This window comes from Furipterus horrens, unplaced genomic scaffold (assembly GCF_987537825.1).
Source record: "Furipterus horrens unplaced genomic scaffold, mFurHor1.1.pri manual_scaffold_7, whole genome shotgun sequence".
In the NCBI taxonomy this organism is placed as follows: Eukaryota; Metazoa; Chordata; class Mammalia; order Chiroptera; family Furipteridae; genus Furipterus; species Furipterus horrens.
In genome coordinates this window covers 70,533,053-70,559,455 of record NW_028327177.1, presented here as the reverse complement: position 1 = coordinate 70,559,455, position 26,403 = coordinate 70,533,053, and the positions used below count along the sequence as shown (strand labels likewise).

The 26,403-nt window shown below is 39.7% G+C and overlaps 1 protein-coding gene across 2 annotated transcripts in view; it reads right to left on the bottom strand.

Moving 5' to 3' along the window:
* ATP6V0D2 (ATPase H+ transporting V0 subunit d2) overlaps nt 1-26,403 on the bottom strand; it is a 64,612-nt gene that overhangs the window by 9,335 nt on the left and 28,874 nt on the right. For both annotated transcript variants that reach the window (XM_090282914.1, XM_090282915.1), the window contains exons 3-5: nt 12,892-13,070; nt 11,218-11,297; nt 9,899-9,976 (exon numbers count right to left, since the gene is read on the bottom strand). In XM_090282914.1, the coding sequence (XP_090139040.1) occupies nt 9,899-9,976; nt 11,218-11,297; nt 12,892-13,070 (337 nt within the window). The remainder of the gene's footprint in view (nt 1-9,898; nt 9,977-11,217; nt 11,298-12,891; nt 13,071-26,403) is intronic.

The window sequence follows — 26,403 nt, the reverse complement described above, 5'->3', positions numbered from 1 at the left end:
AACGAGTTTGGGAGTCTTCCCTCTTCTTGGATTTTTTGGAATAGTTTGAGGAGGGTAGGAGTTAGTTCTTCCCTAAATGGTTTGTAAAATTCGCCTGTGAAGCCATCCGGTCCAGGACTTTTGTGTGCAGGGAGATTTTTGATTACTGTTTCAATTTCCTTTTTTGTTATTGGTCTGTTGAGACTTTCCACTTCTTCTTGATTCAGTTTTGGAAGGTTATATGTTTCTAGAAATTTGTCCATTTCTTCTAGGTTGTCAAATTTCTTGCCATACAGTTGTTTGTAGTAATTTCTTACAATTGTTTGTATTTCTGAGGTATCAGTCGTGATTTCTCCTCTTTCATTGCTGATTTTGTTTATTTGGGTCCTCTCTCTTTTTTTCTTGATAAGCCTGGCTAAAGGCTTGTTGATTTTGTTTATTTTTTCAAAGAACCACATCCTACTTTTGTTGATTTTTTGGATTGTTTGTTTAGTCTATATGTCGTTTAATTCTGCTTTGATCTTGATGATTTCCTTTCTTCTTCTTGACCTAGGCTTTGTTTGTTGTTGTTGTTCTTGTAGCTTTAGGATTAGATTTTTTATTTGAGATTCCTCTAGTCTTTTCAGATATGCCTGTATTTCTATGAACTTCCCTCTTAGGACTGCTTTTGCTGTGCCCCATAGGTTTTGGGCTGTTGTGTGTTCACTGTCATTAGTTTCTAGAAATTTCTTGATTTCCTCTTTGATGTCATTGTTAACCCATTCATTATTTAATAGTGTGCTATTCATTCTCCAAGAGTTTGGGTGTCTTTGATTTTTTTCTCTGAGGTTGATTTTTAGTTTCAAGGCATTGTGGTCTGAAAAGATGCTTGATATGATTTCAATTTTCTTGAATTTGTTGAGGTTTGTTTTGTGTCCTATTATGTGGTCTATCTTTGAAAATGTCCTATGTGCCTTTGAAAAAAAATGTATATTTTGCTTCTTTGGGGTGAAAAGTTCTATATATACCAGTTAAGTCCATGTGGTTTAGTGTGTTGTTCAATGCCTGTATATCCTTGGTGTTTCTTTGCTTGGATGATCTGTCTATTGTTGATAATGGAGTGTTGAAGTCCCCTACTATGAGTGTGTTGTTGTTAATATCCTTCTTGTGGTCTTCTAGTATTTGCTTTATGTATTTGGGTGCTTCTATGTTGGGTGCATATATATTTATCAGTGTTATATCTTCTTGATGGATTGTTCCTTTAAGTATTATAAAATGTCCTTCTTAGTCTCCCACTGGAGCTGGCCAGGGGCGACTGCGCATAGTCTTCTGTGTATCCAGAGGTTCCTCCCTGCGTCCATTTGGGCACTGATCTTATGTTTGTTGGGGTGTGTCTGAGGGGCCCCTGGACTCCCGGCCCTGCGCACCTGGGCCAGTGAATGATGGCACTTCCCTATGCGCGCCCCCGTGACCCAAGGGGAGGGTTGGGGAGTGAGCGTGCGCACCTCTGCGCCTGCGCTCCTCAAGAATGTACTTTCCCTCCCAAACTTTCCCACCCTCTCCGCAGTTCACAAGAGAAAAATATAAAGAAAAAAATTACGATTTCACTTGCTCAGCAGCACGCTGTCTCCCATCTTTCAGCGCCTATGCCGCCTGGTCGAGTCCCGTCTCTGCCAGCGGGCAGAGATCTGCTTTCCTCCTGACTTCCCTCTGGGGAAGCCTGTGGTCGCCAAAAATCCTTTGTGTCCTTTCAGCCTCGGCTTGGGCAGCCATCCCAGTCAGGAATCCCGTTTCATCCCCTTTTCTTCTTTCACTATCCTTACTAAACAGGTTGTTCCCAGATGGATTTTCTCTAATCCAGCAGTGCCAAAGCTCGACTCCTGCCAGTGTCCAGCTGCTCACTGAGATGTTCTGTCTGCAATTAGTCCAAACTACAGACGGTTCTTGGGAGCCTGAGAGTGCAGCCTCCCCTCACTCCTCCACCATCTTCCTTCCCACATTGAATACTTCTTGACAGTCTCTTCTTGCATGGAAAGTTTCTTTTAATAAATCAGTTGATAGACTTATGGGAACTGCTTTGTAGGTAACTCTCTGCTTTTCTCTTGCTGATTTTTAGATTCTCTCTTTTATCTTTCACCTTTGGCATTTTAATTATGATATGTCTTTGTGTGATCCTCTTTGGTTTTAGCTTGTTTGGGATTCTCTGTGCTTCCTGGAATTGTATGTCTATTTCTTTTGCCATATTTGGGAAGTTTTCCTTCATTATTTTTTCACATAAGTTTTCAATTTCTTGCTCTTCTTCTTCTCCTTCTGGCACCCCAATGATTTGGATGTTGCCACTTGTAGAGATGTCACAGAGTCTTCTTAAACTCTCCTTGTTTTTTTGAATTCTTGTTTCTTCATTTTGTTCTCGTTGAATGTTTATTTCTTCCTTATGTTCCAAATTGTTGATTGGAGTCCCGGGTTGCTTCTCATCACTGTTGGTTCCCTGTATATTTTTCTTTATTTCACTTTGCATAACCTTCACTTCTTCCCTTATTTTGTGGCCATACCCAATAATTTATCTGAGCATCCTTATAACCAGTATTTTGAACTCTGCATCTGACAAGTTGACTATCTTCTCCTTGCTTAGTTCTCTCTCTGGAGTCTTGATCTTCTCCCTCTTTTGAGCCATACTTCTCTGTCACCTCAACTTGACAGCCTCCTGTGTTTGTCTGTGTTTTAGAAAAAGTTGCCTCAACTGTTATGTTGTAAGGTGTGGGGCCTTAGGTTTTCATTAGTGAAGTGGAACCGGTTTCACCACCCTGTGGCACTGTATGTGGGAGAGGGGTCAGAGAGGAAACAATGCCACTTGCTTGGCACTCGTCCCATTTCTGGTCAGTTCACCCACTTCCTGTACGTGACTGGTGCCCCTCTAGCTGTTGCCCTGGTGATGGTTTCCAGAATTGGTGTGTTCACATATGTTCTAGGACCATGGGGGCCCTCTAAGTGGACTCTCCTAAGAGACCAGCAGTTTCTTCCACTGACCCAACCCCCATTGCTTTTCACAGCTAGAAGCTATGAGGCTTTATTGTCCTGGCACTGGAACTGTGAGCTGTGCTGCCTGGCCTGGGACTGGGATCACTCCCCAGGTGTCCCTCCTGGGTTTTATAATGTGACTGCTCATTCAGCTGGCTGGACACCACCACACCATGTCCTCTCTTCCCAGGCTCCTGGCTCTGCCCCTTCTACCCACTGGATGAACACTTCCCCTTTAAATCTTTGGTTGTCAGTTTTTTATACAGTTTTATTTTCTGGCAGTTCTGGTTGTTTTTTGTTTTGAGGTAGTTGTAATCCTTATGGTTGTGTGAGGAGGTGAAGTGTGTCCACCTATGTTTCCATCTTGGCCAGAAGCCTCCACTGATAAACTTTTTACTTTAAGGACGGCTTTGGCTTTAAGAGTTTCAACGTAAAGTAACTTTAACTGTAAAATTTAAATGATTATCTGTTTTGAGAGGAACTAAGTTTAACACATGCAGTTTCAGAACATTAGGCAGATGAAGTAATTCAGGTTCCCTTTTTCCTCTTTTTTTTTTTCCTAAATGGTAGTTCTTGTCAGGATTTTCTTGAAATCAGATGTCATTGAGCTATTATTTAAGGATTTGCCGACCAGTGAAGTCACTGTCACAGATAATCTAATGATTAAAGATATTCTTTGGATAAAACTTGGTTTCAATAGGGCTTTTCTAAGCCCAGAATATGTGTATGTATTATTCAATATTATTTTAAAACATGTATTAATTTTTAAATCAAAGTGACTGAGAAAACCAGTGAGAGATCTACAGATACAGACACCATTGAATGCTAGCTATGTCCAGATGCTTGAAATCCTTCTGATGCCTGATTTCCTATGCATTTGAAGATAACAATTGAGACAAGAGATCTCTGAGCAAAGAGATAATCTATAATGATAAGTGGGAATTAAAGAGTATAATAACATCAGTTTGAGGGGTATAAGCCAGTGGTGAATCCCTAACCAGAGTCTTTCTACCCAATGCTGTAGTGCTCAAGGGCTGCTCAGGGTGGCCTTTATGTTAGGATTTCCAAAGGGGACAATGCCACTGTTGACTTTGATATCAGCTGGAAAGGTCCCAGCAGCCCCATTTTCCCTCCCTGGAGTTCCCACAGTGCAGTAATTGCCACAGTTTATGAATTTATTTATTGTACTTTTCCCCATTACCATTTAGTTCCTTCATACCCTCCTCCACATCCTCACCAGCATTTGTTTGTTTATTTATTGATGATAGCCATGTTGACAGGTGTGAGATGGAATCTCATTGTGGTTTTGATTTGCATTTCTCTGATGATTAGTGACATTGAGCATCTTTTCAAATGTCTATTGGCCACCTGTATGTCCTCTTTGGAGAAGTGTCTATCATGATTCTTTGTTCAATTATTAATTGAGTTGGGGTTTTCTTTTGTTTGTTTTGGTGTTGAGTTTTGTAAGTTCTTTATAAATTTGGATATTAACCTCTTATCAGATGTATTGGGGAATATGTTCTCATGTTCAATGGGCTGTCTTTTTATTTTGTTGATGATTTCCTTTGCTGTGCAAAACACTTTCTAGTTTGATGTAGTTCCATTTGTTTATTTTTTCTATTGTTTCCCTTGCCTGGGGAGATTTATCTGATAAAAAATTGCTATGAGCTATGTCCAAAATGTTGCTGCATATGTTTTCTTCTATGATTTTTATGGTTTCAGGTCTAACATTTAAATATTTGATCCATTTTGAATTTATTCTTGTGTGTGGCATAGGAAGATGGTCTAGTTTAATTTTTCTGCATGTATCTGTCCAATTTTCCAAACATCATTTATTGAATAAACTGTCTTTAGCCCATTGTATGTGCTTGCTTCCTCTGTCAAATATTAATTGACTATAAAAATGTGGGTTTATTTATGGACTCTCTATTCTGTTTCATTGATCTATGTGTCTGTTTTTATGCTAGTACCATGCTGTTTTTATTACCATGGCCTTATAGCATAATTTGATATTAGGTAGCATGATTCCTCCAACTTTGTTCTTCTTTCTCAGGATTGCTGTTGCTATGTGGGGCCTTTGGTTTTTCCATGTAAACTTTTGAAATGTTTGTTCCAGTTTGGTGAAATAAGTCATTAGAATCTTGATAGGAGTTGTGTTGAATCTGTAGATTGCTTTGGGTATTATGGACATTTTAATGAGGTTAATTTATCCTATTCATGAACACAGTATGTTCTTCCACTTATTTGTATCTTCTTCAATTTCTTCAGTGTCTTACAATTTTCCAAGTACAGGTCTTTTACAAATTTGGTTAGGTTTTTTCCCTAGGCATTATATTCTTTGTGAAGCAATTATAAATGGGATTGTTTTCTTAATTTCTCTTGCTGTTAGTTTGTTATTGGCATATAAAAATATAACTGATTTCAAGATATTAATTTTGTATCCTGCTACTTTGCTAATTTCATTGATCAGTTCTAGTAGCTTTTGTGTGGAATCTTTGGGGTTCTCTATGTACAGTATCATGTCATTTGCAAATAAAGACAGTTTAGTTATTAATTTCCAATTTGGATGCCTTTTATTTCTTCTTTTTGTGTGATTGCTGTGGCTAGGACTTCCAGTACTATGTTGAATAAGAAAGGTGAAAGTGGACATCTCTGTTTTGTTCCCATCCTTAAGGGGAATGCTTGTAGTTTTTACCTGTTGAGTATGATGCTGGCAGTGGTTTTGTCATACATGGCCTTTATTATATTTAGGTATTTCCCCTCTATTCCTACTTTGCTGAAAGTTCTTTTTTTTTTTTAACTATAAATGGGTATTGGATATTATTAAATGTTTTTTCTGTATCTATTGATATGATCATGTGGTTTTTACCCTTCATTTTGTTTATGTGGTGAACCACATTTATTAATTTGCAAATGTTATACCAACCTTGCATTCCTGGAATAAATTCCACTTGATTATGGTGTATGATCTTTTTGATGCACTGCTGTGTTCATTTTCCTAACATTTTGTTGAGGATTTTAGCATCTATGTTCATCAAGGATATTCACCTATACTTTTCTTTCTTTGTAGTGTCTTTATCTGGTTTTGGAGTTAGGATTATTTTGACCTTCTAAAATGAGTTTTGGAGCCTCCCCTCCTCTTGAATTCTGGTCCAGGGCTTTTGTTTGTTGGGAGTTTTTTTTTTTTTTTTTGTCTCTTCAGATTATTTGATTGTTCCTGATTTAGTTTTGGGAGATTGTATGTTTGTAGGAATTTTTCAATTTTGTCCAGGTTGTCCAGCTTGTTGACATGTAGTTGTTCATAATATTTTCTTACAATCTTTTGTATTTCTTTGGTGTCAGTTGTTATTTCTCCTCTTTCATTTCTGATTTTATTTATTTGGGTCCTCTCTTCCTTGATGAGTGTGTTTAAAGGTTTGTCAATCTTTTTTATCTTTTCAAAGAGCCACCTCTGGATTCATTGATCTTTTGTATCATTTTTTTAGACTCTTTTTGTTTATTTCTGCTCTGATCTTTATTATTTCCTTCCTTCTACTGAGTTAGGTCTTTTTTTTATTGTTCTTTTTCAACTCCCTTTAAATGTAAAGCTAGATTGTTTATTTGAGCTTTTTCTTGTTTTTTTGAGAAACACCTGCGATACTATAAATTTCCTTCTTAGGATTGCTCTCCTAGTATCCCACAGATTTTGGATTGTTGTGTCTTCATTTTTATTTTTTTCAAGCTATCTTTTGATTTCCTCCTTGATGTTGTTGACCCATTCATTGTTTAATAACATGTTACTTAGTTTCCACGTCTTTGTGTCATTGTCAGTGTTCTTATAACTCATTTTTAGTTTCACAGTATTGTGGTCAGAGAAGATGCTTGATTTGATTTTAATCTTGTTAAATTTATTAAGACTTTTTTTGTACTCTAACATGTGGTCTATGCTACAAAATATTCCCTGTGTACTTGAAAAGTATGTATATTCTGCTGCTTTGGGGTGACGTGCTCGGAAGATATGAACTAAATCCATTTTATCTAGTGTGTTATTTAAGGCTGTAGTCTCCTTGTTGATATTTTATCCAGAAGATCTATCGATTGAAGTCAATGGTGTTTTAAAATCCCCCACTATGACAGTATTTCTGTCCATCTCTCACTTTATGTCCTTCAAGATATGCTTTACATATTTAGGTGCTCCTATTATTGGGTGCATAAATGTTTATTAGGGTTATGTCCTTTTTTTGAATCATTCCATTTATCATTATGTAGTGTCTTTCTTTGTCTCTTACTATATCCTTGGTTTTAGAATATACTTTGTTGGATATAAGTATTGCAATCCTAGCTTTTTTTCCCTTTCCATTTGCATAAAATATCTTTTTCCATCCATTTACTTTTAGTCTGTGCAGATCTTTTGATCTGAAATGGGTCTGTTGAAAACAGCATATACATGGGTCTTGCTTTTTTATCCACTCAGCTACCCTATGTCTTTTGATTGGAGCATTTAAGCCATTTACATTTAAGGTAATTATTGATAGATACATATTGAGTGCCATTTTATTGTTAGACTGTGTTCCTATGTTTTGTTATTTGTTTATTTTCTTCTTCTTAAAGCAAGCCCTTTAATATTTGTTGCAGTATTGAGCTTTTTCTTGTCTGGGATGCTCCTTATTTCCCCTTCTATTTTAAATGATAGCCTCTGCTGAATGAAGTAGACTTGGTTGTAGGTCCTTGCTTTGCATCACCTTGAATATTTCATGCCACTGCCTTCTGGCCTGAAATGTTTCAGTTGACAGTATAATTGGTTGCTTCTTGTATGTTACTACCCACTTTTCTCTTGTGGTTTTTAGGATTTTCTTCTTGTCTTTAAGCCTTGCCAGTTTAATTATGATGTGTCTCAGTGTAGGTCTCTTTGGGTTCAACTTGTTTGGGACTCTTTGAACTTCCTGGAGTTGTGTGTCTTTTTCCTTCACCATATTAGAGAAGTTTTCAGTCATTATTTCTTCCAAAAGGTTCTTGATCCCTTGCTGGCTCTCTTGTCCTTCTGGTATTCCCATTATGTGAATGTTGTTACACGTCATGTTGTCCAAAATGTTTCTTATGCTCTCCTCATTTAAAATTATTTTTTCTTTTTGCTACTCCGCTTCATTAGTTTTTTCTACCTTGTCTTCCAAATTACTGATTTGATCCTCTGCTTTATCTAACCTACTGTTTATTTCTTCCAGTATATTATTTATTTCAGATATGGCATTTTAAATTTATGACTGATCCATTTTAATGTTTTCCTGTCTTTTTTTATGCCGTTGAATAATCTTATAATCATTACTCTAAACTATCTATTTGATAAATTGCTTGCCCCCATTTCATCTACTTCTTCTGGAGAATTATTTTCTTCTTTCTTGTGGCATGTTTCTTTGTTTTTACATTTTAGTTGCCTCTTTGTGTTTGTTTCTATGCAGTGGGTAGATCTGCAAGACTCTGTTTCAGTACTAAGTCAAACCTTGCCTGTGACTTGCCCTGGACAACCTGTTTGGAACTATCAGCCATCCACAGTGTGTGGCCCCCTCTGCTGGGCCCATATGTGTGCAGAAAGAACCAGGCTGCACATCATAGCCAGCTTTTATCAGCACTAGGCTCAGGGGAGGGACAACTGAAGTCTCAGAGCTTCTAGCTATCTGCCTCTGCCTGCAGGATTTTTGTAGGTTTAATCATTGAATATCTTCCAGCTGTACTCCTCAGTAGCAGGGCTTAAAAACCACAGGGTGAGGCAGAGTAATTCCTGTGGGCAGGGCTATTGCTTCCTCTCAGGCTGATGCTATTCAGAGAGGAGTGCTCTGCCTGAGAAAGATGGTCTCTGCAGTATGGTGGCTGTTCCTTCAGTTTTCTCCATAGAACCACTAGACCCAGACTCTCCTCAAGTGTCTCTAGTCCACTCTACCCTCCCTCTGTCAGAGCCTAGGGTAAGTGGCTGCAAATGGGATTTTGTGCTTTGGCCCTTTAAGTGGCTCTCTGCATCTTCAGCTGTCTCTCCCTGGCAGACAGAAACCCCTGCTTCTTTTCAAAGCTGGATGTTATCTGGGGCCCTTTCCGGTTCTGGTGCTATAGACTAGGGAGTTCAGCTTGGTGTTTAGACCCCACACTTCTCAGGAGGAACTCCCTGGCTGCTGAAATATCCCTCAGCTGCCACTCATGAAAGCCCAGCCAGTCCTCTCATGCCTCATCTGCACTCTCTACCAGTCTCATTGAGGTGATGTGGCTTCTTCTTTCTGTCCATGGTTATAATGCTTCTCTCTAGCTAGTTTTCAGTTGCTTATTCAGGATGATTTTTCCACAATTTAGTTGTAATTCCAGTTTGGTGCTGGGAGGAGATTAGTGTAGCTTCCACTTACTCCTCCACCATCTTGGGTTTCTCACCACAGTTTAGTAAATTATTAACTAATTATGATTTTTCTTAATACTGTACAACAAAATGAATCATGATCAAACTTTCATAAGCATTATTTTCTAATTCCAAAATAGCTCTTCAGTGTAGAAAACTTGGAAAATATTACTCTTAACTGAAGACATCAAATGGATACACATAATAAAATATATTTTATTTTAGATGAAAGAGCTTCTAAGAAAAAGAAATATCATTAGGATTATATAAATGAAATGTGTGGAAGCACATTATTTGACATAAAAACTTCAAGGCCCTGGTTGGTGTGGCTCGGTGGATTGAATGCTGGCCTGCAAACCAAAGGGTCAATGGTTTGATTCTCAGTCAGGGCACATGCCTGGGTTTTGGGTCAGAACCCCAGTTGGGGGCACGCAAGAGGCTACCACACATTGATGTTTCTTCCCCTCTCTTTCTCCCTCCCTTCCCCTCTCTTTCTCCCTCCCTTCCCCCCTCTCTAAAAATAAACAAATCAAGTATTTTTTAAAAAATTCAAGGACTCTTTCTTACCTCAAGAATGGGACACATAATTTCTGCTGTGACATCACCATGATTCTTACAGAATTTATAGAATGCCTCCAGGTAAGACTTAAAAAGAAAAAAAATCATAAAACAATAAGATGAATATATGTTCCTGTTGGAAATTTCAAGATCTTTTTTTTTTCATTTCTTATTAAATGCTTTAATGAAAGTTGAATCACTTCTCCCATAGGGGAGTATTTTATAATAAATTTGGAAGAAATTTTCATATTAAAGCACATTGCACAGTCTGAAAAAAGAACTCCATGAAAGAACAAAATTGCACTTATCATATCTTATAATTACTTATAAGCACTTGTTTGAATCAATCATGAAATCTCACAGGGTTAGTTCTTGCTATTCTAACAAGAGTGCCAAGCTCAATAAATAACACTCAATTTGGTCCAATGCAGACATTTCAGGAGACGCATTTTGGGTTGCTTTGAACACAGAGGGTGAAGTGGGAAGGCAGCATCTGGGCTGCAGTCAGCATGCCTGTGCCTGACTCCCAACACTACTATTCACTAGTGAACTGAGTTCAACTAAGTAACCTTACCTTCACATCTCCATTTTCTCATCTGAGGAATGGAGATAGAACAGTTTTGCTAGATGGACACAGTGAATTAATGTCTATAAATTGCTTTGAATGGTGCCTTCTGTTAGCTGTATTAAGGACGCCTCTTGTAAGGCCATAAGTCTCTTTATAATGCAGTGCTTTTAAGAGGACCATGTTTTAGCATGCTGTGCTATATATATGATGTGACAGTCTATATCTATTCAGCTACTCAGTGAGAATTTCCAAGGACACTGTGGTCATACAAGTGAAAAACAGAGTTTATTCACCCTCTGTTACACAGAGATGATCAGACAGTTGGCAGCACAATTCAGACAGTCAGTTGGCCAGACCATGCAAAGTGGTTCAGAAGATGTGTGCAGTTTGTCATCTTGATATGCTGTCCACTGTCAGTAGATTAACATTGTATGGACTGGTTAACTGTGAAATTCAGGGACTTTTTCACAGGATAAAGGACAGAGAGGAACTCTGAATAACAGGAGGTTCACTATAAATGCTGGTTGTTTTCAAATACATCCATAAATTGGCCCCTTTTATGTTCCAGGCACAGGCGGGTATACAGAGAATAATGGGCTCTCAACAATCTTCTGGTTGGGAAAGCTGACATGCATGTATACTCCAAATATGCCTCACTTCATAGTTGCGGGAGTTGGCTAATGGGTAAAGTCACTTCTATTAAAAAACTCTGGTTATGATATATCTAATAAAAAAACACACTATTTGGGAAAACAATTACCTTATACAGTTTATTGCGCAGTATTTCAATATTCAGTTCATCTAGTATATTTTCAGACATGCAATCTTGAAAGAATGGAGCTGAGAAAATAAGTCATCATATAAAATAAGTTAATCAAAAGCATGATTATAACTGTAGAAAATGTCTCCTGAATGTACCACCCTATGACCACCCTACTAGGATGCTGGAGTTTCAATCCATAGATGCAGCAACCTAATAGGACTTATGGCTATATGAGTGACTGTTTATTAAGCATTTACTATGTGTGTGTCCTGCACTACACATGAGATACTCTTTAACTGAGTTAATCCACTAATGCTTGGAACTGTTCACTTTAAGTCTCACTTGTTGAAGTTGCCCCATTATCAAGTAGTAGTACTCAATATTTGTGACCTTATTACGTGCCAAACATTGAGTTGTACTTATTTAGTGTCTTATTTTGTTTCCAAAAGTCTAAAATGGGGGAACTAAGGGAAACTGAATTGCCCCATGTCAGTTTGTTGGGACCAGGCAGAACACAGCTTCATGCTCACAGATGTGATTCTAGCCCCATCCCCCTTCCTCTGTGGCCTGCACCCCTAGTATCAGGCACTAGATGACACAATTTTTTTCTGATTTCTTTGTCCATAATGGCAAATACTTTGACAAATGATCAAAAGTGCATTGCTACTATCCAGAATTTCCTTACAATAATGCTTATAAAATTGTTCTGTTAGCATATTGAATGCTATTTCTGGTCATTTGACAGATGTTCCTGAACAGCTCAGGAAAATGGCATTCCTAAACTTTCTAAAACAAAATGTTTCCTATAATTTAAAATAAAAGAAGGCATTGATCCTAAAAAAACAGCTACAAAATGAATGTTTTGAAAAGTTACATGTTCTCTTATTTATTTGCTGTGGTCTAGTGTGAAGTACAAGGGTTTGGAGGCTGGGAGATGAACCTCAGCTCCTCCTCAGCTACAGATGATTTGTAGATGACCCTGGCAGGTGGCCCTAGTCTTTAACTTCTTTCAAAACAATTTTTTTAGATTGTATTGTGACAGCTGTCATGTTAGCATGCATTTAAAAAAACTACCAAAATAGATGAATTTTTGTGTTGCCAATTTAATATTGAAGATGGAAGAAAGTAAGCAACATTTTTGGCATATTATGCTTTTTTATTTCAGAAAAGGTAAAAATGCAACTGAAATGAAAAAATATAAAGATTTGTGCAGTATATGGAGAAGGTGCTGTGACTGATTGAAAGTGTCAAAAGTGATTTGTGAAGTTTTGTGCTGGAAATTTCTCTCTGGTGATGTTCAAAAGTTGGGCAGACTAGTTGCAGTTGATAGCGATCAAATCAAGACATTAATTGAGAACAATCAAAGTTATACTATGTTGGAGATACCTGATATACTCAAAATATCCAAATCAATAAAGTTATTGGTGAAAATAAAAAATGTGTCTTTTTTATGGAAAAAAAAAAACCTTTTTGGCCAAACCAATAATTTCATTTGTCTTGATCTGAGAAATGAGGGGCCTGGATTAGATGCTTCCTTCATGTCCCTTCCACTTCTGGCAATCTCTATAGATCAACACTGTACTCATGGGAAAAACTGTGACTTTGGTGTACGTTTCCTAATGACAGTGACAACACTCAAGGGCAGCTATAGCATCAAGTCCATATTCATACCTAAGGGTGTTTCCACCAGGACAGCATTGAAGAGGTCAGAGGGTGTCTCTGCGATGTTGATTGCTTCCATTTCCATGAACTGGCCCAGCGGGTGGCACTTCCCCAGAATTTCCTTCACAGACTTTTTCTGTAAAGTACCATTCATCAATAGAATCACGTTGTCAATCATGTAACTGCATCTAGTACAGAAGAAGGTTTGGTCATTAGGAAAACAACTGCATCTGAGTAAGACACACCCCACCAGTAAAGCCAACCATCAGGCTCCCATGCTTCCTTTCAGGAAATATGTGAGTCTCCACGTTTTGAACTCTGGGTTATGAGAGATATCTGTACATAAATATCTGACTCTCTATGGTGCCAGAGTTGGAAAAACCATATTCAGTGTTATAATAACTGATTAACACTATGAATAGATGACCCCTGCAGGTAACTATCACATGGGTGGGGTGGGGGTGAGAATGTAAAGTGTCTCCTTTATCAGGTTGGATAGAAAATGGACTAAAAAAGTTGAGATATGCACACCCAGGGTGTTTCATTCAACTTTGAAAACTGAACATTTAAATCTGTGATGAAGCCCAACATCAAGGATTCAAAATTTAAAATATTTTAAAATAAACTTAAAATTTAAATGTTTTATTAAATACTTAATGTTTACTTGTTAAAAATATTCTGTATTCTTCTCCTCCAGGGAGACCAGATGGTGAGCTTTGTAGACACCTGCCCCACCTGTAGGAGTCCTGATTCATATTTTGTGATTTCTTTACCCATGTGAGTGAGCCCTGCTGGGATATTCCAGATGCTTTTTTACTCACAGACTCAGCACCTGGGACAGTCTAAGCACCAAGGTCAAGAAGTGACAGAGACACAGACCTTCCTTCACAAAGGGTCTAGTTTGAGGGGGGAACTGGGCACAGAATCTGTGCACAATAACATGCACACACTCTGCTAAAGAAATGATAGGGTAGTTTAGGGGTGCAGATCCAGCAGCAGTCAACCTGTCTGGGACAAGAATTCCCAGGGAGGGATGGTTGAGTGAAACCTGCAGGATGAGTAGCTGTCCATGCAGACAGCTAGGCAGTGGAAAGTGTCTTTAGGAAGGAGGACATTTGTCTGGGCCTTTGCATTGGGTGGTTGGCCAAGGCTGGGCACAGAGTCCTGGCAGTGAAGATGTGGGGTGTGGCAGTTGGGGGTGATGGGAGATACAAATGCCTATAAGTAGAAGGGACATTGTGGTCTAGGTGGAATACTGATTACACAGGAGGAGAGGTAAATGCTTATATAGTAAGGTGCTTTACACAAGTTATTTAATTGTGACAACACCACCATAGTGACAATAGATAATAATCTTCCCCATGACTCAGCTACCAAATGAGGGAGCTGAGAAACACACTCTGGAATCTTCCTCTGAGCCCTCATCAGTGGCGCTTAGTGGTTGAAGGTGACATGTGTCGGGTTGTGGAGCTGTCGGTAGGGGAGCAGTGTTGTGGGGCATGTTTGGGATAGAAAGAGTTCAATGTGTCTGGGAGCTATCCAGAGTTGCTGCCTGGTAGTCTGCTGAGCCCTAGTCCTGAGCTAGCAGTCAACAGAGAGGTACCAGTGAGAGGGGTAGGAGAGGTGGTTTTAGAGCATCATTGTTGGGAATCATAGCCTCGTGTAAGTAGAGTTCTGTCCCAAGAACTCTGGGGTATCCGAACATTTAAGGACTTTGATGGAATCTGAGAAGGACTGATAGATGGTAGGAGGAAAGTCACAACAGAGAATTCTGGAAAACTTTAGAGAGTTCTAGGTAGAAGGAACCAGAGCATCAGAGGCCACAGGGAAGTGCAGGTAGACATGAAATGTCCGTAGGATACAACCACTAAAAAGTCACCTGGGAACACAGTTGTTAAAGAGATGGGTCCCCAAGGAGATGGGAGGGACTTTAACCATAGGACAGTGATGAAAAACTTACGGGGCCTATGTAAAATTCTACATGTGGCTGCAATTAGTCACCCTGCCCATTGTGTCACAGGACACAGTAAGGGGTTTAAAAATAAGGTGGCAGACGTTTTGGTTAGGGGAGTACCATGTGACTTTGAAAGGAAGGGAGAACTCCATGTGGTTTACAAGGAGGCTGGGAACTCCACATGGTTCTGAATTAAGAGCTGAAGAACACTGCAACACAGGCAAAACCTCCCCAATCAGGCTCAAATGATTGGGAGCTGCTGGTAAAACTGAACTGTGTCTGGGAAATAGGAAAACTGTATCTCTGACTTTTTAAAAGCTAGCCTGGTTTGGCAGGGGGAGGCAGAACTATGTATTCATGGGTGTTTTAAAGAAAATAAGACTTAACAGCAGAAATCTGCCAATGATCTAAAGCTGTATAACCTTTAAATAAACAATTCTTTTTCTTTTCACCAAACTCTGGTATTGAGAGTTATGCTTCTGGCGGCAGGCTGTCGGGCCCCTCAGAACTGAACAGCCTGTGAGCTGCATTTCAATCGAGAAAGTGCATGGATTCTGTTACACAGGGAGGACACCTTCTCTGGAAATCATGGAAGGGGGAGGAAGGAGGCAGAAACCTGGTGAAACCTGGTGCCTATGTGTTTAATATGAATGGGAATTAGAGTTTTAACAAATAAGAGTTCAAACTATAAGCTGGCCCTTAAAGGAAGGGGAAGATAATGGTATGGACACCAGCAGCCAAGGGGGTGGTTCACTTTCAGTTTGGGTATGATTTTTTAAGATGAGAGAGAAGTGAAGATGTTTAAGCAAAAGGGTGAAGTGCTGGTCAGAAGAGCAAAGGGGCAGGTGATGGATGAGTTGAGGTCTTCTAGGGAAGGGACAGTGATGGGACTCAATCACTACCACAACTCAGGCTTGAAAATTACACCCTTCACTGGCAAGTTCTAGAGTCAGGCTGCATGCATGGCTGACTGACTTCCTGTGCAAGGATGTGCTTCCAGCTGGAAAAGAGTCTCCTTCATGGTGGGTCTTTGCAGTTAGCCCCAATGAAAAGTCTAGCTAAGGAAATTTTGAAGCAGGAAATTATCTCTTTACAAAATGCACATGAATATAAAGCTTCTTCACTTCTCAAACATTGGAATCAAATATAGACATTATGGAATTTTAGAATCCTTCTCTCTTGAAAGTGATATTCCAATGGAAGTGCTTACTTCTAACTGTTCCTTTGTGGCTCAAAAGCTATTACCTGAGAGAGCAGATACCAGTGCTTAATAATCCTTAGCAGACATTTCATTGTTTCTGACATCATCCCTGTAACATAGACATGAGCTGCCAACATTCCCAATATGCCGATGACTGTTGGGCTAATGTTGATGGCCAACCAGTATCAATGTGTGCATGTGTGTATGTGTGCATGTGTATGTGTGTGTGCATGCGTGCATGTGCAAGGTTGTATGAGTATTGTTATCTTATATACCAAAGAGTGAGGGCTATAGATAGAGATCAGGTTCTGGTTTATTTCAACTCATTATTTAAGTGACCTTGTTCTTAAGGTGGGACAGTAACACCAGTTCAGTTCAGGAAATGAAGTGAAAACCCAACCTATATCAGGGTCAGGAGGGGGATATGTCTCTCCTATCCCCTCCGCCATCCCCTTCACACATATGCACCAGGTATATAATAATCATTGGCTCTCTGGGGTGACAGAGGGATTATGTGCCCAGAAGACAGTTGACTCTCTCCAGGCTAATTTTTACAGACTTCCAGGGCCATTCATATGGTGGTTAGCAATGAAATCACTACTGATGTATCCTGAGGTATTTTTGAGTTTAAATACACCTGGTTCAAAGCACACATGTTTTGGGCATCTACGCTCCTAAGTGGTGTCAGATCCAGGGTTTGTGCCTCTTCAGTCAGGTGACTTTCTCTCCTACTCATGCTCCAGACAAAGATTTTCATTTATAGCCTCCTAAATGTTTCATTCTATAACCGATATGGCATCTGCAGAAATCATGAAGTCACCTAAAATTATGATGGAGAAAGTAACTCAATTTCAAAAATATCAGGTTGTAAAAATACTTTTTTAAAAATGCCAACACTTTTTGAGGTTTTTACTATGTGCCAGGCATACATACATGTTCTCATCCAACCTCACAATTCAGTGCTGTATAGAACAGGATAGTCACCACTTCACAGGTGATACACTGGGGCTGAGAGGTATTAACACCTTGTCTCAGGTCACTGCAGAAGACGGGCAGAGTTGAATCCTAAAGCCAAACTCTGGCTCCCTGATAGGCTCAGAAAAAGCTCAGGCCAGTTAATACTTTGACATTTCCTTTTTGGTCTGAGAGCTACTGTTTCTCCTTTGGTCCCAATATTGTTTAAGGATCTTCAGGGGAACAAAAATACCTCTCCTGTTGATAACTTTCAAATTGTGGGCCAATGGAACAGTTGTGAAAAGGTCAGATGATGGAGAGCCATAGATGTGGAGTGTTAGAAGAACTGTTCTATAGTTAAAATGTTGAGGTACTTAAGTGTCATTAAGTAGCTGAAAAATGTCATTATCTGAGCACTCTGGCATGAGATGGAAGAGAAGCATCTTCTAAGAGCACAACTTGGTGAAGCTCAAAGAAGTCCAGAAGGAATGTGTCAGGTTGTTTCTGAAGACACAGTTACCAAGAGCAGGAGTCAAAGCTGGAGGGTTTTTGCACATCCTTTCAGGCTTCTTGAGCTGAGCTAGAATCTACCTTACCTGCCCTCCCCACACCATAGAGATATTCAAGGTACACAAAAAGGAAGACATTCATTTATGGAGGTTCACGAGGGAACCGGAGATTTCAATAAATTTACAGAACATTTGAAATGGATAGAATATTATTGATGGATGAGAACAAAGAAAAGCCACAGCTCAGAATGTACACATGACAAAGCAGCTGCAGTGCTGGGAAATTTCCAGGGAAGTGTCAAGCTTGGCTTGGTTCAGGAACAGAGACAGGGGTTTAAGGCAAGTTGTTGGGGCAATTAAGTAAGTAAGGTTAGCTGACTATCACTGTCTTCTCATGGTCACATTCAAATGAAACCATACACATGACAACAGGGTGTAAAACCTGAGTTGTCATTGTAGAAGGAGCCCAGACTTTGAAGCAGATACACCTAACTCTGAACCCAGCTATGACAAATGAAAGCTCTGTCCTCTCAATCTTAAAAATGGAAATATTTCATCATTTGCAAGTGGTGGCATCAGGATTGCAATACATATGAGAACCTTGGTAGAGTGGCTTGAGTAAGGAGGGTCATATACTCTCAGAGGAAGATGTTTTCCTATAAACTGGATTATGGAGGACCACAAGCAGAAAACTATAAGCCACATAATATCTCATATAAAAAATTTGCCATGTTTATATTCTCATTAAGCCCAAGACCTCTATATCTCTGTAGTTTTACACTTAGGTCTAGTCAATAGAATCCTTTCTAAATTTACCTGTTGCTCTTAGAAGGTAAGGGATTATTATCAGTCCAGGTGTGGTATGGAAGACTGGACTGTCCACAAGACCATAAATCATGTTACCTGTTGCCATATTAGCCCAAAGTCTGACTTACAGATATTTTATAAAACTTGTTACCATCTTGTTTTACATGTTGTAACCCTAGAATTACACTTGTGTGGTCATTATTATTATTATTTTTAATCCTCACCTTAGGATATGTTTATTATTTTTAGAAAGAGAAGAGGAAGAGAGAGAAACATTGATGTGGGAGAAAAATCGATTGGCTGCCTCCCACACTCTTCCTGACCAGAGATTGAACCCACAACCTAGGCATGTGCTATATGATGTTTCCTTTAAGATTTCTGAACTGTAAGAGGTTTAATGTTATCATTTTGGGAATGTAATCATTAATCTCAAAACAATGCTGGTTAATTAGTTATCATTCATGATAATTGCTTTTATATATAAAAAAGCCTGACCACTGTGTCAGATGGAGGTTCTTCAAGACTTAATCTGAACATCTCCCTTTGAGTGTGACTAGGTAACAAGTAACTTGGCAAACTAGGTGATCATAACAGATTCATTTTTAAAAGCATTGTGACTTGCACTGGCTTGTGTAGCTCAGTTGGCTAGAGTGTCATTCTGTAACTGAAAGGTTGCCTATTCAATTCTCAGTCAGGGCCCATGCTTGGGTTTTGGGCTCAATCCCCAGTGGGGGCAGAAAATCAGTGTTTCTCTCTTGCATTGATGTTTCACTCTTCCCCCACACCTTCTCTCGAATGATTGTAAAATAAACCTTTAAAAAAATAATATAGATTTTCAAACAGGAGAGTTCTTGGACTTCTGGCCAAGATGGAGGCATAGACAGATACGGTGCATCTCCCTCCACAATTAAGAAGGAATACAACTACTTCAAAACTGGAAACAACCAGAAGTTTGAGAATATCAAACTGCATGTAAATCCAGCAAACAACGACATAAAGAAGAAATACTCATCCCGACAGGTAGGAGGGGCGGAGCCTGGGTGGAGAGGATGCAGTATGGTGGTGGCAGCAGCAGTGGTAGTGGTAGCAGCAGCAGCAGCAGCAGCCACAGGCCAGCAGAAAGTGCAATCACACATTTTAAGAAGTCAGGAGGGACACCTGGGGAGCGTTCCCAGCTCCTCACCAGACCTCGCAGTCCATGGTCCCAGCACTCGAGAAAATCAAGCCTCATTGCTTCTGACTGTGCAGACCAGTGGGGGTTGGGGTGGAGGCAGAAACTGCAGGTTTCTTAGCAGAGACCTCTTGTTTAAAGGGCCCCCATGGTCCTAGAACATCCGCAGACCCACCCACTCTGGGGACGATGGCTAGGACAGCAGCTGGAGGGGCACCAGTCCGGTGTGGAAGTGGGAGAGGTGCCTGGAAAAGGGGCGAGTGCTGGGCAGGCAGCATTGTTCCCTCTCAGACCCCTCCCCCCCACATAGAGCACCACAACATGGTGAAACAGGTCACCCTGTACTGACGAATCCCTAAGGCTCCACCCCCTACAACATAACAGGAGGGACAGCTCTACCTGAGATGCAGAGACAAACAAACACAGAAGCCTGTCAAGATGAGGAGACAGAGAAGTATGACACAAACGGGGAAATGGATCAAGGTTCCAGTGGGAGAACTAAGCGGCAAGGAGACAGCCAACCTAACAGATGAGGAGATAACCAACCTAACACACAGAATTCAAAACACCTGGGATAAGGATGCTCACAGGCTTGACAGATATGCTTGAGTACAGCAAATGCATAAGGGAAGAAGTGAAGGCTATGCTAAGTGAAATGAAGGAAAATCCACACAAAACCAATGGTGAAGGGAAGGAAACCTGGGTTCAAATCAATGATTTTGAACATAAAGGAGAAAAAAACAGTCAACCAGTGCAGAATGAGGAAGCAAGAATTGAAAAAAATGAGGAAAACTTCCCAAATTTTGTGAAGGAGATGGACATACAGGTCTAGGAAGCACGGAGAGTCCTGGGCGAGCTGGACCCAGAGAGGACCACACCAGGACACATGGTGATTGAGATGCCAAAGTTGAAAGATAAAGATAGAGTCCTGGGGGCAGCAAGAGAGAGGTGGGGAGTTGCCTATAGGGGGGTGCATATAGGACTATCAGCTGATTTCTCAGAGGACACTTTGCAGGCAGGAAGGGACTGACAAACAGTATTCAAAGTGATGAAAGGCAGCCTGCAACCAGGATTACTCTACCCAGCAAGGCTATCATTTTGAATGGAAGGGCAGATGAAGTGCTTCCCAGACAAGGTAAAGCTAAAGGAGTTCATCATCACCAAGACATTATTATATGAAATGTCAAAGGGACTTACTTAAGAAAAAGAAGATCAAAACTATGAACACTAAAATGACAACAAATTCACAACTACCAACAACTGAATCTAAAAAGTAAAAACAAAATCCAACTAAGCAAACTAGAATAGGAACAGAATCATAGGTATGGGGATCATTTGGAGGGTTACCAGCTGGGAGTGGGGAGGGCATATGGTGCAGGGATTAAGAAGCATAATCGGTTGGTACAAAATAGACAGGGGGGAGTTAAGAGTAATATAGGAAAGGGTGACGCCAAAGAACTTATATGCATGACCCATGGACATGAACTAAGGGGGGTGGGATTGCTGGAGCAAAGCGGGATACTGGGCAGAGGGGAGCAAAGGGAAAAAATTGAAACTACTGTAATAACATAATTAATAAAATATACTTAAAAATAAAATAAAATAAAAGCATTGTTACTTCATCACAGGGCCATGTCCTGATATCAGGTTTCTTTCCACCTGAGAGGCTGGTCTACAACACATCATGCAGTGTTCTCAGTGCCAATTCTGTCCCAGGGAGCCAGAACAATGTGCTGTTTGCCAGGTCACACTTGCCCATGTGGAGAATACAGATATAGGGATATGGACATAAAAGGCATAAGCAGGAGTCATTGTTCATGGAAAGGATTAGGATGTGTGTGAAGTGTATTTGGTGCACGTTAAATAATTTCATTCCTCAGTTGAAGTCTATAAAATGTGCTGACCTAGCCCTAACCAGTGTGGCTCAGTTGATTGAGCACTGTCACACAAGGTGAAAGTTGCTGGTTTGATTCCTGGTCAAGGCACATACCTGGACTGCGGGTTTGGTCCCCGGTCGGGGTGCATGCGAGAGGCAGCTGATGGATTTTTCTCTCTCACATCAATGTTTCTCTCACTCTCTTTCTCCCTCCCTCCCCCTCTCTCTAAAAAAACAAATAAATAAATAAAATCTTTATAAAATAAAATGTGCTAATCTACCCTTAACAGGCTCTACAGTTCCTTCCTGTGACCTGGACAATAGGGACATGTTGGAAGTCCTTTCAGTGTGTTCATTTTCCAGTGAAAGCTTTCTTTGATGACATTGGTGAATGTGTCTGTTATATTCAAGTTCATTCAATCCAACACTAACTCCATATGCTCACCCAGAACAGTCTGGTCATTTGATCTGATTTGCTAAATAACCTGTTGAGATTTAGAGATAATCCCCATAAACCTTGTGCTTCCTCCTGAAATTTGACATTTGAGTAACATTTCTTACCTACCTGAACTTTTCCTTTTTTAAATAGGAAAAAGTGAAAAATAAAATAATTATAAAAAGCAATGAACTTTGCTCTCAGACTCATTTTTTCTTCTAGCAAAATAAAATACTGAAAAATTACTTGGAAGTCAGTACTCCCTATAACAGCATATTTTAGAACAAGTATTCTGACCACTCTGCATTTCCCAAACTCTTGGTAGCTCTGGAAACTTTAGAAAAATTTCCTTTAGGACTTAAGATTCTCTACAATCTTGCTCTAACCCAATGTTTCACATTAAAAATTCCTCCAATTTACTCATCCTTTTCTACATCAGTATCTTTTTTCCTACTTTCTCTAAATGTGGAAGCTTTCATTCCCCACTGATTACTAAAAGGTGAGATCCTTCCCATCCTTTAAGACTATAAACAGATAGCATATATATTTTTAAACTTTTAAAATGCCTCCAGCTAGAAGTTATTTTATTCCCTTTAAATTTTTGTATTTATATTTATCCTGGGTTGAAATTAATCTTCAATATACTTTGATGTTAACCATGTTGAACATGAGGAATAGTTAGCTTACTCATTCACCAATATTTATTACATATCTAAGGAGATAAGAGCTGGATTCTAGTAGTAATTCTGCTACTGTTCAATCGTATGCTTTTGGGTAAAGTCATTTTATATGTTCATTTCGAAGGCAGTCATTTAGAGATAACTCCTACCCATCTTTACTAGCTATAATATCATTAAATACAGAGATTTTGTTCAGTACAATTTTATGGCCTCCAAGAGGCCTGAGCCATGTGCGCACAGAACACAAACACAATGATGATATTTTTCAATCAATAAATTTACTCTCTGTTCCTACGGTTATGTTAACTCTAATGCCTCCCAGGTAAACAGAAGTGAAGCTTGGGGCACTTTACCCTGAGCTCCCTTTCTGGGGTCATAGCTGCCTAGCTCTTGCTTTTTCTATCCTTTTCCATTGAGGAGAATTATAACTTTAGAGAGATTTCTTCAATGTCTCCCCTCCTCTAGCCATGTTTGTGAACATCATATAACTCACAGGAAAAAAAACAATAAGGGATTCTTCTTGCCAATTTGATGGGTAAACATGTTGAATGTTTATCATTACCTATTCTGCACTCTGTTGAGAATAGTGGTGAGCAAATCTCACCTTTATCATACTCAAAACACCAGTCATAAAGAGAGCTGAGAGGATAGGAGAGAAGCAAGTACGGGAGAGCAATCTGCTATTATCTATGAAAGTTTGAAACCTTCATATCCATTGACAAAGCAATTTTACTCCTGGGAATCCATCCTAAAGAAGTTCTGGCATGAAAAAGCCCAGATACACGCATAGTGAAGTCTGTTGCAGCACTCAATAAAATATCAAAAAAATGAAACCACCTAAATGGACAAAGTGGTAAGGGTTAAATAAATTATGGTACACCCAGCACAATGAAATACAATATTTGCTTTAAATAAGATAGTTGTATATGTACCATGTAGAAAATTCTTAATAGATTACATGAGAAAGACTAATTGTATGTGATACATATAATATGATCTCCTTGTTCTAAAACAAATAATAAAACCAACTATGTATGTATAATTGTACCTATATACATATAGCTTGCCCTGGCTGGTTTAGCTCAGTGGATTGAGCGTCGGCCTGCGAGCTAAGTGTCGCTGGTTCGATCTTCCAGTCAGGGTACATCAGAGAAGGAAAACTCTGACTCCAAAAAACCTCCGCTGCCTTGTGGCATACCTCTTCAGGGGAAAGGCTAAGGGAGTAAACCCCAACAGAAAATCCGGAGCCGGAGTCCCTAAGGCGGTTTGACGTTGTAGTCAACACTGGCAACTCCTGCGGCGCACCTGAAGCCAAGCTGTATTGACTCCGTCTTTCCCTTGGACCCTTCAGCTGCGAAGAGAGGGGGGGTCTGCTGCATGGGCAACAGCAGACCCTCCATATCACCCTGCCCAGGCTCTGTAGCTTCAGCGTCATCGCAAGATGTCGATTCAACACGGGAGGAGACAGATACCATGTCACTCCCGAGTCGGACTGCACAGCCATTCTCGGCGGTGCAGATAGACTCTTAAGAAGCTACACCATCGTCTCTCGAGACGGACGGCTGCCGACGACGACATATAGCTACATTTGATTATTTACACACATATATAACTTTTCTTTCAAAAAAGATTTGGAAAGATAATGCAACAAACTTATGAGTGGTTACCTCTGGTCTCTGGGAAACAGGTCTTTATCTGTTTCCTTATTTCTAAAATGCTAATAATATTAGTGCCACCTGATAGGGTTGTTGTGAATATTAAATAACTTTAATATACATAAAGTGATTATAAGAGTGCTGGCATAAAATTAATACTACATAAATTAAGGTAGTAAGCAAAAACAAACAAACAAAAAACCCCAAAACAAACACAGACACAGACAACAATATGGTAATTACCAGAGGTAAAGGTTGGTGGAGGGAAGTGGAAGAGGTCAAAGAAGAGATAAATCGTGATGATAGGAGACTTGACTTGGGGTGGTGAGCACACGATACAAAATACAGATGATGTATTATAGAATTGTACACCTGCAACTTATATAATTTTATTAACCAATGTCACCCCAAGAAATTCAATAAATTTAAAAAAATTCTTAAAAATACATGTTCTTCTTTTCCATTAAAAAATAAAGCAAACAAGATAAGATAAAATGAGGGCCATTGCTATCCAGCTCAGCAGCAGGGTGAATTTCAGTCTCTATAGACTAGGATGGACTCAAATCTCCTTCCCCATACTTGACAGGGACGGTGCAGTACTTTGAACAGGTTACTGAGGTCAGTCATTGCCACCTGGTGGATCATTAATGCCTAACCCGAAAGTTGAAGAGCAGAGGAAAGATCTTGTAACCCACTCAGGGGAACTGTTGTAGAGACGGCAACGTAAACACTTTCACATCCATGATCTTAAATGAACATTTTTAACCCTCAGACACAAATTTTGCTGATGTCATGTAGCATCAGCCATCCAGCAGCAGTACTCTCTGCCGGATTTCCCTCTGGTTTTTAACTCTAACAAATTGTCTAATAAATCACCAATATTCAAGTGCTATATTATAAAGTTCTGAGTTGTCTGGAAAGACTTTTCTAGCTTTGTGTAAACTGCTGCTAATAACAAGATTACATATTGATTCAACAAATATTTAGTGACCATTCTGTACTGTTGATTCTAGACAGAGATACAAAAAGAAATAATTCAAAAAGTTTATAGCAGGAGAGACTGCTCTCTTATACTTGTTTTTCTCCTATTCTTTCAGTGATCAGAAGAAATTAGATTTTTAAAATTAAAACATGTCCATTGTTAACAGCACTAGCATTATACTAATACCCAAACTACTTCGCCACTTCAGATTTTCTATTAACATTCTACCCAGGGCTCTGACTAGAAATATTTGGACACTTAAGTAACTTTTTTTAGAAACAGAGTATATTTTAACTATGCTTGCTTAATTAACACTGAGGCTCCTTCCATCTTTAAGGTTCTAAAATTAGGAAACAATAAATCATGTAATCATCACATAAGAGGAACCATTGACTGAATGAGTCAGAGTCATTCTAGAGACAGGATTTCCCCATTTATTTGGGGCAAATTTCCATCATGTGAGACCTGACCCTCAACCCAAAACGTACAAAACCTGGGAGCTTCCTGATTAAGTTAAAACTAGATTGTCCTTTGTCATCATCATGGTCATATTTTCTTAATTCATCTAAAATCTAAGCAAACTAACCTTACAAAGCCTACTGTTAACAGTTATTTCAAACCACGATGCCTCCCAGCAAGTTAATGCACATAGGATTTAGTTTCTTTGTCCTTAAAATGGTGAAAAGATTCCACAGGAGGGTTAAATGAGACACTGTGTATAGAGCACAGAGCAGGGCCCTGGCATACAGTAATATTCTGCAAATATTGTCAAGTACTTTGACTGTCATTTCTATTCCCACACAACTAGGGCCATCTGGTCTTGCAGCTCAGGGATCTTCAATGTCCCTGTAACAACCCATGACAGACATCTATGCAGGATGCCTCACAGGTGACACTGACAATTAGATAAGGAGTTGGATTTGACTCAGTTCTAAACCCAAGCACTGTCCACTTCGCGCAACCATAATGGGAAGTAAAAGTCCTGTGAAAAAAACCTGGCCAACTGACCTGGAGTCTGCACGATCCTTCCCCATGTGGGAAGGCCACCCTCCCCTCCACACCCCCACTCATATTAGGGTTTTCTGGACCCAAGGGTAGGTAGGACGACAACCATGTCCAGCTTGAAGCAGCTAGAGGAGCTTGAGACCTTCGCCCATTGTCCTTTACAAGATTACAAAGGGTCCTAATATTTGAGAGGGGGGGGATAGTTAATTTTTACGAACCAGGGGTATGGACTTGGGGGGGATCGCTGGGGGAGGGGGGTGCTGGGGGGAGGGGAACAAGGGGGAGAAAATT